At 47.0% G+C, this 17,415-nt stretch overlaps 1 protein-coding gene across 3 annotated transcripts in view; it reads right to left on the reverse strand.

The window, feature by feature from the left end:
- Nucleotides 1-11,749: 11,749 nt before the first annotated feature.
- The window catches only part of LOC119445496 (uncharacterized), a 47,970-nt gene continuing 42,304 nt past the window's right edge, over nucleotides 11,750-17,415 (reverse strand). For all 3 annotated transcript variants that reach the window (XR_007465917.1, XM_049663339.1, XM_037709774.2), the window contains 2 exons: nucleotides 15,648-15,795; nucleotides 11,750-12,091 (listed from right to left, as the gene is read on the reverse strand). Coding sequence is in view for 2 of the 3 variants with exons in the window: in XM_049663339.1 (XP_049519296.1) it covers nucleotides 11,996-12,091; nucleotides 15,648-15,795 (244 nt within the window). In the remaining variant the exon portion in view is untranslated. The remainder of the gene's footprint in view (nucleotides 12,092-15,647; nucleotides 15,796-17,415) is intronic.

Below are 17,415 nucleotides of genomic sequence, written 5' to 3' on the forward strand. Positions count from 1 at the left end.
TGGAACAAGCGCGACAAAGAAGAGGACGAAGCTCGTGCTTGGGACCACGCGCAACAGCAGCTAACCCACAGAGTCGTTTCACGGTTTATTCATAATAAACCCTTTTCCTATGGAACGGGAGGCTTGATTTCCTACAAGTGATGCCGAAACTCATCGGAACAGCGAACTACATCGATGGTACCAAGGTAATCGCCTTCCTGCCTACCGATTCATCGTACCGACCTTTGGCTGCTCATCCCGGAGTCCAACCGTGGAAGCGCTCAAGCTCAAGCGCAAAGCCGAGAGATCGCAGCTAACGCGGCTTATTAACGACATCGAATCAACGCTTAGCCAAGACAGTGTTACGGAAGAGCAGCTTTGCATCCTTAGCGAACGCCTCAATCATCTTCACACCGACTTGAGGGCAACTGACTCTGACATCGTACCTCTGCTCTATACCACGGAAGCTGAAGCAGAGTTTGATCGGGTTGTAGATTACAATGATCGAGGCACAGCGACGTCCGCGAAGCTCAAATACCGTATACGTCAGATTCATGAATCACTCAACCGTACGTCATCGTCGACGTCAAACGAACCCGTTCAACGCACGCTGCAACCCGGTGTTCATCTTCCGAAGATCGAACTTATAAAGTTCAATGGTCGACCATCAATGTGGCCACCTTTTTGGGAACAGTTCAACCAAGTGATCCACAACAACGGTGGCCTCACCGACGTCGACAAGTTCACCTATCTACGCTCAGTCTTGACCGGCGACGCGGCATTGGCGATCGCGGGACTTCCAGCAACTGCGAGCTGCTACAGTGATGCCCTGGACATTCTAAAGCGGCGCTTTGCTAAGGACGACTTGATCATTCAGGATCACATGTAGCGACTCATCGACTTGCAACCCGTTTGATCCCCCAATGACCTTCGTGGCCTTCGAAGGCTCTATGACACTGTGCAGTCCCAGACACGTGCCTTCAAGACTCTCGGGACATCGGAAGATAATTATTCTTCAATGCTCTACCCCATTCTCCTGAAATCGCTTCCTCACGATATTGTCCTCCATTTCAACAAGGCCATCGCACGCCAGAGTTCCGAGGAAAGGGGAGGAGCTGGAAGCATTGGCGAACAAGCACAGCGCACCCAGCAACAGAAGGCGAGCATTAAGTCTTTGCTGCTTTTTATTCAAACAGAAATAGAGTCTCGAGAACGAACAATCCTGCATGTTTCTGTACAAGAGGACGCGTTGAAGAGCAAAGATAAAGAATTTCGCACTACCGCGACATCCACTTTGCGACCTTTATCCTTAAAACGAAACAGCCGTGCCATCAGCGCTCAACCACAGAGTCTTTGACCTCATCCGCTAAACCCGTTCATCAAAAAAAGGACTGCTTTTTCTGCGAATCAACGACCCATTGTACAGAGCAGTGCGACTCGGCAATTCCTCTCGAGGAAAATAAAAAACGCCTTCTAGGTGCACGTCGCTGCTTCCGTTGTACCCTGGAGCATCACGTAGCAAAAAAATTGCATAAGAAAGGTAAAATGTGGAAAGTGCAATCGGTGCCATGCGGAAACAATGTGTGACTCAAGGTTGATGAAATCGACCGCCGGACCCCAGACATTCCCTAAACAGGTACAACTCGAGATGACTGGAACTGGCACGTCCAAACGGCTCATATACCTACAAACAGCTGTTGCTTGGGCAGCCGGCCAGGATAGTAAAATGCTGGTTCGCGTTTTATTGGATGGAGGCAGCCAGCGCACTTTTGTGACCGAGCAATTGGCTGAGAAACTTAATTGTCAAGTTCTTGATCGCGAGTGTCTTACAGTAGGACATTTTGGAGGGCATCATGACGAGAAGACTATCCGACGAGTGTCTATCACTCTGAGTTCAGTGCATAGTTGCAAGACACTGTTGATCGAAGCTCTTGTCACGACCAAGATCTGCGACCAATCCATTCCGCGACCGAGTGGAGACTTCACTGACAAGCTCGAGCACCATGGTTATTACTTCACCGATAACGATCAAGCTGAAAGCCCAAAAGTTGTCGATGTCTTAATCGGCAGTGACTATTACTGGTCATTTGTCACGGGCAACGTACGGAATTTGGAGAACAGACTTAAAGCTGTCGAGACATCCTTACTGGGCTCTGCACGGACCAGTAGTCTCTTGTGCTACCGTCACACACTGCAACGAGACAATAGTACTGAAAGCGGCAGTGGAAGAATTTATGATCACCACAGATAATTACTGGGACCCAGAAATTATGGGGATTAAACCCGAGGGACATAACAAGACACAGGACGCAGACCCAGTTTTGGACTTCTTCAAAAGCACAGTCAAGATGGAGAATCGTCGCTACGTAGTTTCACTTCCATGGAAACCGACAATTGTCAACCACAACAATCGAGAAAACGCACAGACGCGTTTAAATCAACTTCTTCGAAAGCTACGCCGATGCCCTCAGCTTCTGCAAGAATATGATGCTGCCATACGTAAATACGCCAACGATGGTGTAGCCGAGAAGGTCACTGACGATAATACAGAAAACCCAGTGTATTATATGCCACACCATGCAGTAATCCGTGAGGACCGTACTACAAGAGTAAGGGTGGTCTTCGATGCTTCTTCACATGAAAAAGGAGAGCTCTCGCTCAACGACAGCCTGCACTCCGGACCAAACCTCAATGCCGATCTCATAGGACTGCTACTTCGCTTTAGAAAGCATCGCATTGCTTTAGTAGCAGACATCGAAAAAGCGTTTCTGCAAATAAGCATCACCAGCACAGACCGAGACGCTTTGCGCTACCTGTGGTTGGAGAAAGCACCCAAGCCAGATCAACCGTTGTCTAACGTTGGCATCTGGCGTATGACCAGAGTACCATTCGGCACGACCTGTAGTCCCTTTCTTTTGGCGGCGACCATCCGTCATCATCTGGATATAGAGGAGGCTATGCACCGACGTACTGTCGTTTAGTCCGGGAAACGCTGTAGAGTTTGTTCAACAAAGAACTGATACCAAGCGGTTCATGCTACAAACGACCTCTCGCCTATACGACCCTCTCGGTATGCTGACTCCTTTTACAATAAGGATGAAGATATGTTTTCAAAACCTTTGGAGAAAAGGCGTTGACTGGGAAGAACCTTTGCCACTGGACGCTCTACACGAATGGAAGAGTTGGTGCAATGAACTTCCACAGCTCTGTGACATTGAAATTCCTCGGTACTACCGACAGGACGTACATGGGCTTGGCGACAAATACGCACTCCATTTTTTCGCTGACGCCAGTAAATCAGCCTATGGTGCCGTTTGCTACATTTGCACAGCAGGCAGTACGAACGACAAAAGCTCAACGATAGTCTTGTGCAAGTCCAGGGTGGCCCCAATGAAAGAGACAAGCCTTGCCAGACTCGAACTACTAGCCTGTCTCGTCTCAGCACGAATGTACGAGTACGTGCGTCAAGAGCTATCCGAGGACATTACATCAGTGCAGTTTTGGACTGACTCAATGATAGCACTGTACTGGATTACCGGCGATCCTAAGAGATGGAAAGACTTCATTCGCCATAGGGTAACGGAGATTCAGAGTACAACGAACATCACATTGTGGAGACACTGCCCTGGAAAGCAAAATCCTGCTGATTTTTTGACAAGAGAAGTTTCGGCCCGTGAATTGACAACAAACTCAGCCTGGTGGACAGGACCCCATTGGCTTACTTGTAAAGAGAATGAATGGCCACCACACCGTAGACCGAACTCAACCGATCTTCCACCGAGTGTCACGGAGGAGCGTACTCATCGGGTACCATGCTTGCAAGTCGCCATGAAAGCCGAATCACCTATTATAGACATTCACAACTACAGCTCTCTTACTCGACTACATCGTGTTACAGCTTGGATACTGCGATTTACCTCGAAGTTGAAGCGGAAAAGTGTGTCCCGGGGAGCCTTGAATGCAGAAGAAGTACAAGCCGGCGAACTATACTGGATAAAGAAGGTTCAAAGCTCAGCCTTTTCTCCTGAAATTGACTGCGTCTCCAAAGGAGCTCAACATATAAAAGATTCTATACTGCGGGACGTGACATGCTTCCTCGACAATGGAGTTCTTCGAGTCGCAGGACGCCTACAATACAGTAAGAAATCATACGATGAAAAACATCCAATCGTCTTACCAAAGGACCACTATTACTGCGAGCTCCTCGTCATGCAGCACCATCGGCAACTTCTTCATGCAGGAGTTCGGGATACACTTGTCCAAATAAGGGAAAGATTTTGGATATTACGAGGACGGCAGCTAGTCAAGAAGATCATCAGACGATGCATCGTGTGCCAACGCTACAACGTCAAAGCCTTCTCCAAAGTGACTGCACCGTTACCACCTGAAAGAGTAACCGCTTCGGAACCTTTTCAAGTAACAGGACTAGATTTCACTGGTCCCTTCTATGTTAAACATCCAAATTACTACGCCAAAGTGCATATTTGCCTGTTCACGTGCGCCGTGATTAGAGCTGTTCACCTCGAACTAGTAGAAGACATGACCGCCACAAGCTTTCTCAACGCTTTCCGACGCTTTGTGTCGCGGCGGGGACTTCCTTCTGTTATATATTCCGACAACGCCTTAGCATTCAAGAAGAGCAAGAGAGAGCTTTCTAGATTGTGGTAGTCATTGAGAAACGAAGAAGTTTGTAACTTCATCGCGAACCATCACATAAAATGGAAATTTATCGCCGATCATGCACCGTGGTGGGGCGGTTTTTACGAGAGACTTATCAGGTCGGTCAAGCTGACGTTGAAGAAGTGCATCGGCAAGGGACATCTTACGGAGAAACAGCTACAAACAACTTTAACTGAAGTAGAAGCTGTAATCAATTCCCGGCCAATCACATACGTTTATAGCGACTATCGTGATCTGGAACCCCTCTCCCCGGCTCACTTTCTCATTGGAAAGCGAATATCTGCACTTCCCGACCTAACAAGCGGCGAGATCACAGCCGATGGTCGCCATATACTACCTATGTGGGAACAACGAGAAAAAATTCGAACTTTCTGGGAACGTTGGTCCAAAGAATACCTCTCGGAGTTAAGAACAATGTCAAGCTCCAAGTCAACGAGACCGTTCGACAGAATTAAGAAAGGTGACCTCGTCCTTCTACAAGAGCCCAACAAGCCCCGGCAACTATGGAGCATTATTCGAATAGAGGAGCTCCATAAAGGAAGGGATGGCAAGACAAGAACCTGTACCTTGAGACTACCGGGCGAATCTACCGTTAAACGGGTCGTTCAACACCTGTACCCGCTGGAATCAAACTTTTTGTGAACTTCTGCGCGCGGGGCAGTTTGTTGGAACAAGCGCGACAAAGAAGAGGACGAAGCTCGTGCTTGGGACCACGCGCAACAGCAGCTAACCCACGGAGTCGTTTCACGGTTTATTCATGATAAACCCTTTTCCTATGGAACGGGAGGCTTGATTTCCTACAATATTAATTTATTCTATTTTAAGAATTCAAGAACGTACCTTTGCGCTAGAACTTTGATAGTATCTTCGCTTACTTTCGGTGACCTAGCTGCTGTCAAACTTGCTTGAAGAGATGTTTGGAGGGAACTTGCGATCATGGTATTGTAGTCCTTATCAGGCGATGCATATCATTATTTGATCACACACGGGAATCGATGAGGCAGACAGTCCGAAGCAGCGCTGCTCTGTGTGCGGAGCCTTAGGGCCCATTCACACTTGCGACTAGGCGAGGTCGCGCGACCATGTTAGTCGCAAAGCGACCAGTCGCAAGTAGTCGCAAATGGTCGCTTTTTTCGAAATGCGACAGTTTCGGGCCAGTCGCTCACTGCTCGATTTTTCAGTCGCGCGACCACACTCGCAGAACACTTGAACCAATCAGATGCTTAGGAACAGGACGTCCGTATACGTTGACGCTTATTTTACGCGGCGATGACATTTCAAGCAGACGTGAACGATATATCGCGAGACATTTCGGTTTAGCGACTCGTCGGTCGCATTTGTGAGTGTGAACATCGTTCGCCTTGAGTAGCTGTCTGGTCGCCAGTCGCAATCGGTCGCGGGACGTCGTTGTAACGTCGTCTAGTCGCAAGTGTGAATGGGCCCTTAGTCAAAATTACGGCGTCCGTAGTTCGCGGCAAATTAATGGCTAGTAGCTCTGAGAGATTTGAAAGTGTTAATTGTCTCCTGACATGCCGCTGTTCTGAAAACTGCCGAGCCGTTTAATTATAGTTAGGATGGGCTCTCCGTAGCAAGCAGCTCGTGTGACGACGGGGTCGGCTTAAGCGTATATACTGTGGAGGGAGTGGGGGGGGGCACTTTCCCACCGCTCTCAGAACTAGGGGGCAGTAGCGCACCCAGGGTCTCTCTCTGCCAGGGGGGGGGGGGGGGTGGCAGCAAGCAGATTGCATAATTTGCAATTTCCTTGATTTAGCCAAAGGAATCCAACAGATAAGATAGATGCCTTATAATTTTACTAATAATGACACGAAGGATAATGACGATGCGTATTTCTTCAGCATTTTCAGAGCAATTAAGAGTGAATGAATAAATACAAGACAGTGATGGAGTATTTTTGTGAATCCAGAAAATTCGACCTCAAGCCACCTATTGAATTGCAATGACCATGTGAACAGGCCACTGAAGGTACACGTTGGACTGGTGGGGCTGGACGCAGGGGGGGGGGTGTTACAACGCTCGAAACCTCCGCCCCCCTCCCCCGCCGCCCCCCCCCCCTTCGGTGCGCCACTGCTAGGGGGGCAAAGTAGGCCATTTGCCCCTCCCACTTTTGAAAGCAGGGAATACAGTGCCTGAAGTCCCGACCAAGGTCACTTGAGTCTACAGAAAGCCGCTTCACGCCATGATAATGGGGGTCTGGCCTCGCCACCAGCTAGACGCGGAATCTCGGTCCCATTGGTTCTTCAGGGTACTCATCACCGGGATGTACACCCATGAGCAAAAGTATACAAACCAGGCATTGCTCGATTAAACTAATTTTCTCCTCTGTCATAGTGAATGCAACTTGAAATTAAAGACTGTAGTCCAAACTTGGCATTACAATTTTTTAGTGCCCTAAATTCTTTTTTCGGCGACCCTGCGGTCCGTATACTTTTGCTCACGAGTGTACATAAAAGAAATTAGTGTAGCTTGCACTGGAGGCGCAATGCTAAAGAGACGGCGGAGTTTATTGGCACCCAGCTAGTCCTGGCTTTTGGGCTAGGCTAAGCATTACCAAGTCAACCCCAGGATCTGCCCGAATTTATTGATTATTGATCGATCGTTGATTACTATTGATTGGCTATCGCAAGGTATTGGCCACTCATTTGGGCGAGGCTAAGCACTACCAAGTCATCCTCAGCATTTCCCGGAATTTTCCGGATTAGCTATTGATTGGTTATCGATGACTGACTAAGCTTAAGTAGTGCCAACCATGCTTAGCTAGACTTAGGCAGGCTCAGCTTCACTTGTTCACAGGGGTATGTGCCACTGTGCTTGGAACCTTCCTGCAATGCCGCCAGGATCGGCCCACATTTTTGGATTCAGCAAACACATTACGCCCGGCTTAAACAGCTCCGCTGTTAAAACACAAGATCTACTCGGTTCCATCTGGTAAATTCCCTGACCTCTACGAGTCTGCAGTAGTCTTTCAGGACGTGATCTAGGCGATGATTCAGGCTACTTTGTCTGTCATACTAGGAACCTCATTGAGTCCAATTAAGGTTCCCAGTACTTTCAAGACTTTCACTTCTTTGGCTGTGAAAGGTGGCCTCGCGGTGAAACTATAGAGGCAGCACGAAACGTTCGCTTCTCACTGTCAGGGCTCATCACGCCAGCCTTGTGACAGCGAGTGCTCGTGGTCATCGAGTGATATTTTTATATTTGGCTTTGCGTGCGTGACACCATGCTTGTCATAGGCGTATCTAGCAGTGGGGGGGAGGCATGCCCCCTGTTCAGCACACGAGCCGAGCGACGAGGTGGACTACTGGCAAGCGGAAACGAAAAAAGCAAAATCTTTATTCCCTCTCCTCAAAGCCCCTTGCATACATGGTCCTTTCAGTGGATTGTAGCACCACCTTATGGCCACCTGCTACAAGGCATACAGGTGGCGAGCTCCTTCTTTTTCACATTTTATGGGGCAGGTCCCTACAAGTCCAACCGTCACGGTGGTCTCACTATATGACCGCTGTAAGTCTGTGTCACCGTTTCCTACGGCGTTACTTCTGGCTGCGTTGGATCTTCTCGAGGTGCTGCAGGCTGCATGATCTCGGAACGGACAGGGGGAGAAGCTGCCAGTTGAGCTGGGGTTGCTTCCGAAGAATCAAGTACCAGGTGCTGAATCAAGTACGATTATGCTGAAGGACACCTCTCAGGGTCTGAACGAGGTAGGACCGTGGACGCTGAGCCTGTGAGAGTACTTCACCACTGCAGCACGTGTCAGTGACCCATACATATCTCCAGTAGTAGAACCTCGTTCATACGTTTTCAAAAAATACGCGATAAATAAACGTACGATCCGGGAAAACGTACGATCCGAATCCAGTAAAAATTGAAGCTGACAAGCCCATATTGAGGTGCAAAGGCAGAAAACATTTATTTCTTGCAAAACATAGTTACATGTATTTTCTGCTGGTGCGTCACACCCTTGGACAGGAACAACTCCTTTTGCGCACATGGCAGACTCTTGTCCGCATTTTCGTTGTCTTTCGTGCGAAAGAAGCTTTGTAAGGCTTCCAGGCCAGCAAGGTCTTCGGCGAAGGTAGCCCGTGGGCGCAAGCCTTCGTTCTCGCCGCCGTCTTCAGGCGCCTCGTCCGCCACCACCTCCGCTATGATCTCGGCGAGTCGTAGCGCGCGCGCGCGGCCGCCTGTTTTCGCCGCTTAGTAGTTCGCGTTGAAGCGAGTGGCGAGGTAGCGCAAAGGTGAATTCGCTCGCCGCGCTTCGTCACTTCGGGCGAACGAGCAATGCAGAGAAGTCGCGGAGGGTGGGGGGGGATTGAGCACTGCAGAGAAGCCGCGCGGCGGCTGTCTGCCACTGAGCGCTTCACAAGCACGAGAGCGGCCTTTTTGCACACCTGAGTGATAATTTTTCGCTGCAGAATGTATCATACGACCGCATTTTCCCGCAATGCTGAACGTTGCTGCCGAATAATTATATTTTCCGGGAACATATTCACTGGAATGTATTAACACATGCCTCTATGGGATTATGTTTATTTTTCGCGATTGCGAACGTAAGATTCGGGAAATCGTATTAAGCGGGAACGTATCAGCGCGGTTCTACTGTACTTAGAGGGGCCAGCTGGCTTGAAGCATGATGTCAATTTTAGTTCATCACTTGCCGTGCCTTGTTTCACGAGCATTTTCCATGAAACTCATGTGGCATGGCAATGACGGCACCAGTTGTTCCGGTAGTCTCAGGAGACGAGTTTTTAATTTCCTTCCCATCAAGGCTTGAGCTGGGGAAATGCCGTTGGGACTGGGCATGTCACGGTACTACAGTAAGGTGAGGTAGGGATCAGGACCTTTGAAGAGCAAGTCTTGCACCGGCAGAGCGCCGAAGAAGAGAGAGTAGCAGCAGACCGACGTGCCCGAGGTTATTCGAGTATAAACGTACAGACGTGTGCAGACAATATGGTCGCCACTGGAAGTGCATGATGTTATCTGGTATGAATGGGCATGTGGGACTAGTGTGTCCCGTCATCCATACACGCCTACAGATCGTGTATAGCAAAGAGGTCATGTCTCATCAAATGGTTGGTCGCTGGTGTTGCATTGCATGTCCAGTGAAGGAAGGCAGAGTGTGGAGGATGATGAAGGTCAAAGTGGGCATCCCTCCCCATTCACAAAGTACAGGACATGGTGTTAATGCACAGGCGCATAACAGTGTGAGACGTGGCATCCACACTGCGTATTGGTCATGCTCAGGCACATCACATGCTTCATGATGTGTTGGGTTACCGAAAAATGCCTGCAAGATAGATGCCGAGAAACCTGACCCAGGATCACATGAATGCAAAAATGGGTATCAGCCTCGACCACTAGATGGAGTACGCACGAGAGGGAAACGAGTTCCTGTTCAGAATCATCGCAGGCGATGAGACACGGGTGCACCACTTTACCCCAGAAACCAAGGCCGCCTCAATGACGTGGAAGCATCCCAGTTCACTAGTCAGGAAAAAAAATTCCACCTCCATTCCACTCTGTGAAAGTGGATGTACAGCAAAGTAGTTGCCGACATTACACAAGCGCCAACACCACAAGGCGTCACACCGTCAAGATAAATGTAGAGTCTACGACCTTATTCGTGCCCTTTCTGTTGGTGCTTCAACGCCCCGGTGCAGGTTCCTCGCGGCGTCCATACGCTTGCGCATAACCCATGTTCACAAAGTGAATGTCACTAACTTTTTAACAGTTTTGCCCTGATATTGATTACAATCGTAGCACACTTTGCATGACCGATGCAACGGACAGAGCGCCCACTCATCAAGGACAGATACATTGTATGCACACGTTTGTCACACGAGCACGCAGGTGTGCCGGAGTGCAGCATATATCCTCATTCCAGTAGACCCTGGCGCAAGTGCGTTATTGAACTAATTCAATTTCTCAAAGTAAAGTGCGTCACAAAATTTGTAAAGTACGACACACACACAACCTGCAGACATGATAGCATCGGATTGTGATTTGAAGATACGAGAAAACTTAATTCTGTTACGCCGAAACTCAAATTAACACTAGCTCTGGAGACGAAAATTTTTCTTTGTCGACGTGACTGCGTACAGGCACGGACGCAGAGAATTTGCCGGGGTAGCCATGTACAGATGCACTGTAAAAATTCAAAGTGTCACCCTCCGCAGTATAGGTTATGGCCACAATGTTCTGGGATGCGAAAGGTGTGATTCCCCTTGATTTCCTCCATGAAGGGACCATCAATGCATCACGCTACTACGACACCCTCACCAAACTCAGGTCCGCCATTCAATGAAAGAGACTAGGGCTCTTCAGTGAAGGTGTTGTGCTCTTGGACGACAATGCAAAACCACACACAGCAAGGCTCGCAGAAGATCAGATTCGTCACTTCGGATGGGAGAGATTGGTTCACCCAGCCTACAGCCCCAATCTTGCCCCAACAGACTTTCACCTGTTCTCTGCATTGAAAGCCGCACTCTCAGGACGTCACTTCCAAAACAATGCTGAGGTGGAGCAGGCTGTGCGACAATTCCTTGCATCGCAGGGAACCAAGTTTTACCAGAGTAGTTTCTTCGAACTGATTGCAAGCTATGACAAATGTCTCAATGTCGGTGGTGACTATGTGGAAAAATAGTGGAAGGTGTATAGGTCATGATGCCATAGTGCATTTTTTTTGGCAATAAAGTTTCCATGTGAAAATAAATGATGAAAGTTACTTTCAGAAAGTCCCTTATACATAAGCTCGACGCACGGGGCACTTTCCTTATATTTGAATGCATCAAGAACAACTGCCTATTATTATGAAACAAAATACTTCTTTTTCCTTGACTAACTTGACTGTCAAAAGTGGATGACCATAAGCTTTCTGGGGTTATGGATGCACTGCAGCCACAGTGTGGATAAATGGGTCTAAGGTTAACAGCCTGCAAGACTCGTAAACAAAAACCACCCAAAAAAGTAAATGAGAAACGAATACCGGGGCGATGTACTCGAGCGATCACTTTTGGAGATACTCTTGACCTTCTGCAGTCCCTCTAGTTGAGAAAAAAGAAAACGGCGATGAAGAACCATGCAAAACATTTAATACTGCTATTTCATATTTATAAAATGTCACATAGAAAACATAAGTTTATGGTATCTTGGTCACTCCTTGTTCATGTCACTCAGTTGCTGAACATAGTTTTCATCAACACTGTTGCTTGCTCACTCCATGTGGACTTTCGTCTGCTTCTTGAACAGTTTCCCAAGGTGACATGCCAAAGGAATCCTGCTGAGTACTTCCAACCAGTTAAAATAGGACGATTGACTTGTTTCAGGAAGAGGGCTCAATGTGCGCTGTAATTTCTCGCGACTTCGCTCTGGCAAGCTGATGACGGCGTGCCTCGGCCAGCTTGGAGAGAAACTTCGCCTGCAAGAGAAAATGATACTGCATTCTTGTGGCGACAATGAAAAGGAAGCAATGCCAAAATTGTGAGTCAACAAGAATCGGAATCTTTCTATGGCAAACTTTTGCTCGGAAATACAAGTAATACTGAAATCACAATGATAGCGGTGTGCAATGTTGATGCTCGTTGAATTTAAACTCCCTGTTCAAGTCCGTTTGTTAATTACTGTTACGTGCATCAAGGCACACTGAAGAGTACTTGCTCATCCTCGCTTACATTTGAGAGTGTACAACAGCATTCCCGTCATGTACACAATTTGATTACAAAAGACTCTCTCTCTATATAGATGCGGCGACAACGTCCAAGAATGAAGGAAAAATAGTCAGTCACCTGACTGTAGTGCAAAGCTGCAAAGGATACCCAAACGAGTTTCTCTTTTGAGAAACCTGTATCGGTTTCCTCTCTAGCTTTATGCTAAAGTGGGGTGGTTGACTATTTTTACCTTCCTCCTCTTTGCGGGCTTCCGCAGAACAGATTTGTCACATTAAAGAAGTTTCAGATACCTACAGTAGACAAGTGTTGCACCGAATGATAACTTGATAACAGTGACCTCTGCTCACTGGTTTCAGTGAGCTGAAGCGTGCGCTGTACCTATGTTGCAGCCATTCAACTAATTCTACCCGAGAACTGCATTAGTGATCCTCAAAGAGACCAACTTCACGTGTTTTGCCATGCTATTGCAATAGCAAAGATCCAAATAGCCAGGGTCATTGCTAGGAACCACAATAGAAGAGGATGGTTTCCTTAGCAACAATAGGGCCCCATGCTTTTATTCAAAGAAACATCTGTACTGCTGGGTAAGCTGCATAAAAAAAAGTCCTGTCTATTCTTATTTTTTTTCTTGCATTCTTTTATTATGTGCTGCGAATGTCAAACACAGGTCTGGCCTAAGTAAAGTAGCACGGCATTTGGCAAAGAAATTAGACCACTAAGCAGAGGACTGCTTCCTACTCCTCCATGCATAGGACATGAGAAGCATGCAGGCTGAAACTATGTAAACTGGCTTTTTTATATCACTGCTTGCTTCTGGGCTAGTTGATGCATACTTATTACGATGTGTTAAGAGGCAACCCAAAGTGAAAAAATCCGCCTCCAATCCACCCTGTGAAAGTGGATGTACAGTGAAGCTTGTGTGGACATTAGACAAGCACAACCAATGTTAGACAAGCACCACCACCACAAGCGACATTAGAAAACCACAAACTGCTGATGTAATACGTTTATTTGGACAGTGTTTGCAATAAAGTTGATTACGGTTGCAGCACATGCTGGGCGACAGATGCAACGAGCACAGCACCCATGCATTAAGGACAGACACGTTGTGCGCACACATACGTCAGGCGCGCATGCACATTTGCAGAACTGCAGCATACGAGGTGTGTTCAAAAAGAAACCGAACTTTTGAAATAGCGCACCAACTGGCAGAGGGAGCGCACTGTGGCTACTTAGCGCATGTAGCGGCAGGTTTAGACAACAAACTGCCATTTACCGCGTTTCTCTCTGACCGTTAGTTGGCGAGTTACAGCCGTTGAAGTGAGCACATGAAGAAGCTGTTATTCGGATTGGTGCCAAAGTAACAATGAAGGAATTGGAAGAACAGCGTGTGTGTGTGAAGTTCTGCTACAAACTTGGGAAAACTTTCACAGAGACATTTCAGTTGCTTAGCCAAGCATATGGGGAGGACTGTATGAGTCGCACGCAGTGCTATGATTGGTTCAAACGTTTTGAAGACTGAAGAATGTCGGTCGGTGACGATCCCAAGCCTAGAAGACCTTCCACATCCACAGATGAGGGCCACGCCGAGAGAGTTCGAACTGTGATTCATGGAAATCGTCGTTTGACTATTTGAGAAGTCACTGACGAAGTGGGTATCAGCATAGGATCATGTCAAGAAATTTTGAGTGACAAACTTGGGATGCATCGTGTCAGTGCAAAATTAACGCCGCGTTTGTTGACTGACAAACAGAAGCAGACCCGTGTTGAAATCAGCTAGGAACTGCTCGCTGCTGCCAATGAGGATGAAAACTTTCTTAAGAACATCATAACAGGCGATAAGACATAGGTTTATGGCTATGATGTTGAAACGAAAGTGCAGTCATCGCAGTGGGTGGTCAAAGGTTCTCCTCGCACCAATCCGAAGAACAGCTTGTTCATGTGCTCACTTCCAACTGAAAGTGATGGACAGGATGGCATTGCCACAAGAAGAAACTATCAACAGCTATTCGCACAAAATAAAGGGGCCCTTGTAGCAATATAACATACGCTCGAAAAAACGTTCAAGGCAATCGCTGACGCGCATAGGCACCAATCCTTCGCCTAGGCACGGCACATGGCTCGTGCAAACACGAATCTGCGCTGGCCCACCAGTCTCCTCGCTTACTGCTGCCATCGCTCCAATATGAGTCCACTTCTCACAAGCTAGACGATATACTGTCTCTTGAATGAGGCGCTAGCAAGAATCGTAGATGTGTCACAATCATGTGGTGAAAGCTGACGGCACGTGCTATCCTTGATATGCCGATGCATTAATCGCCAATCCACAAACTTATTCTGGAGCCCTCTGCCATGGCGTCCTCCCTCCTGTTAAAGGGGCCTAAAACACAAGAAACATTGCTCATCTGTAACCAAAGCTCCAGCCAACATGTGAGCCAAATATTATTGCACTGCACACAGCAGGAAATGTACAATCTCATGTGAAAAGCAGTGAAAAATCGCTTTCTCTGTCCTTGGCAATGTCATCATGCAGCTGCGTTGCAAGCAGCCAAACCCACCAACCGTTATTGACTAATTTTGTAACCGCGAGAACATTCTCAGTAATACTATTACTGGTAATATTGAGTTTGTAACCGTTAAATAAATCAAAGATATACAGTCAAACCTCAATATAACAAACTTCGATTTAACGAAATTCGGGATGTAACGAACTATTTTTATTTCCCCATCTTAGTTCTATTGAATCAATGAAACCTTGATATAACGAAATTCTCGATATAACAAAGTTTTTCGCTGCAAATACAGCTTCGTTGTATCGAGGTTTGACTGTACATATATGTCTGCGATCTCAAAAAGACAGAAAAAGCAATTCATCTTTGTACTGCCGATCTACACACGACAGCCGCGTGTAGCTGCGTGTGGCCTCTGAGATAGCAGGGGCACGCTGCGTAGCATAGATATCGCGGCTGCCACAAGGTGCCATGATGAGCCCAATCGCTGGCAAGACACTGAACTTTTGGGTGGGGCCTTGCCTCTTGCCACCTTGCCTGTGTACCTTCCAGTACCTTAGTGGATACGAAAGGAGAGAGAAAGCCGCTCATCGGTACGATAACTATGTGAAACTCCGCTTATACTTGAAGGATTCGAAAAATGTTTACGGCAGGATATTCGTGAGGTGATGTCCTTCATTAGTGAGGTCACTCTATGATTACTTAGAAAAGTGTTCTAGGGCCCCTTGAAGGTGCAATGCTGAAGTGCTACACTCAAGCCGCTGCCTGTGAAGCAGGCATCAGCAGGTTCTCATACCTTGGCCTTTGAGTGGTCACCATGGGATGCTCTGCTTCCTCTGAAGTCCCAATGGAGCTTAGGAAATTGGAATGCGAGTGACAGGCCCAGGTAGTGGTACTTCCAACGGCGGCCACCACTGCTTGTGTCTGTTATTAAGTTGTGTTCACTGCAGGAGATGGTGGGGAGAACAGAATTGTGGTACAATTGGCAGCGGAAGCAGCACAAATGATGCACATTGTGAGTAGTAAGCTCATGACAATCAGCTGCGGCAAAGCCCAAGTGAATGAGTGCACAAGTCATCAACCCCAACCTGTTCCAGCTCATTAGGAAAGCGCTCGGTACAAAAAGACAGGTAATAATGTATTCTGTGTATTACGTATCCCAAATGCTAAGTAGTAATCTGTAAATATCTTTGATGTAGTGTGTTTACTTCGTGGCCAATACCATTGAGGTTTGATGGGCATGGTATGCAAAAAAATTCTAGTTACTTGCTTTTGAACTAAGGAGGCCAAAATGAACACAAATCCCCCCTTTACTGTAGTGTCTCTCACGGTCAGTGTTGTCATCTTTTTTTCAAGTGTGTTGCTGAATTGTCGCAAGGTAGTCGCTAAATGTTCACTAAATATTGCTCCGAAGTCTCTAAAACTGTCCGAGTGATTTTGATACAACTTCCCTCTTTCTTATTTATTTCTACAATTCAATTAAGCATAATAGTTAATTTCCCTTTTGCTTTCTTTGGCTTGATAGCCTGCTTTCTTTGTATGGTTGTCACATATAAAAAATCAAGCCGTGAGATTTCCTTATTCCTCTTGCTAATAAGAAACACATGCATTTCCTTAATAACGTCTACTGTCGGGTTATTTGGCACATGACTAGAAGCGGTTTGAGGCGCAAAATAAGATGAGGACTAAGGAGAGACACGAACAAGTTCAGACACATTTGCAATTTCGTTTTGATAGAGCATTAGAAATTTTCTATAAATACATATCACAAACAATTTTTAGTTTTGAATGAAGATTTACAGATTATTCTACAGCGACCTCGTGGTGCATGACACTCCTATGGCAGCTCATCTGTCGCGGCATTTTAACACTCCCGCAGCTTTCGGCCACCTGGCAAAGCTTCAAACTGACTGCGCTGCCAAGTCAGTGGCCATGACCTCCGCGATTATGGGGCAAAAACCGTGTGCGCTAAGAATTTCAGAGATGATGCAGCAGCAACTCCACTCTTGCACTCTATTGCTGCTGAATCCAGCATTTCACGCATACAACATGCTGTGCTTCGACTGCATGTTTCGTTACTATCAAGTCAGAATAAAGCTCATGGCTTATGGTACATGCTGGGCGGCGTAACCGCGGCCGTGCCAAACTTCTGCACATGCTGAGATACTAAATAAATTAATCAATCAATAACCTTATTTTCATCTATTTGAACAGACAGAGGAGCGGCGGATAAAACCTGCCATTCAACAGCTTGACGTGTCCGCAGTCCCCATTAGAAGCACTTACAGCTGCACACATATTTAGAGATCAAATCATTAAAGTAACAAGTTAACAAGTATACCAATATAATGCTGAAAGTGTCTGTGTTATCAAATTATGTTCTCGCGGCAACAAATTTCAAGCGTAACTTGCTTGAGGCACTAGAATTCGTTGCCCTTCCACTCCGTGAAGATAGTTAACCAGTGAAGCTGAAATGTGTGACCCCGGTGTTTATCACTGGGTTAATCCCGAGGGTTCATTAAAGTATTTCTCAATTATGAGGTTACACACACGTTCGGCTGCGA

Source organism: Dermacentor silvarum, chromosome 3 (genome assembly GCF_013339745.2).
Source record: "Dermacentor silvarum isolate Dsil-2018 chromosome 3, BIME_Dsil_1.4, whole genome shotgun sequence".
Lineage (NCBI taxonomy): Eukaryota > Metazoa > Arthropoda > Arachnida > Ixodida > Ixodidae > Dermacentor > Dermacentor silvarum.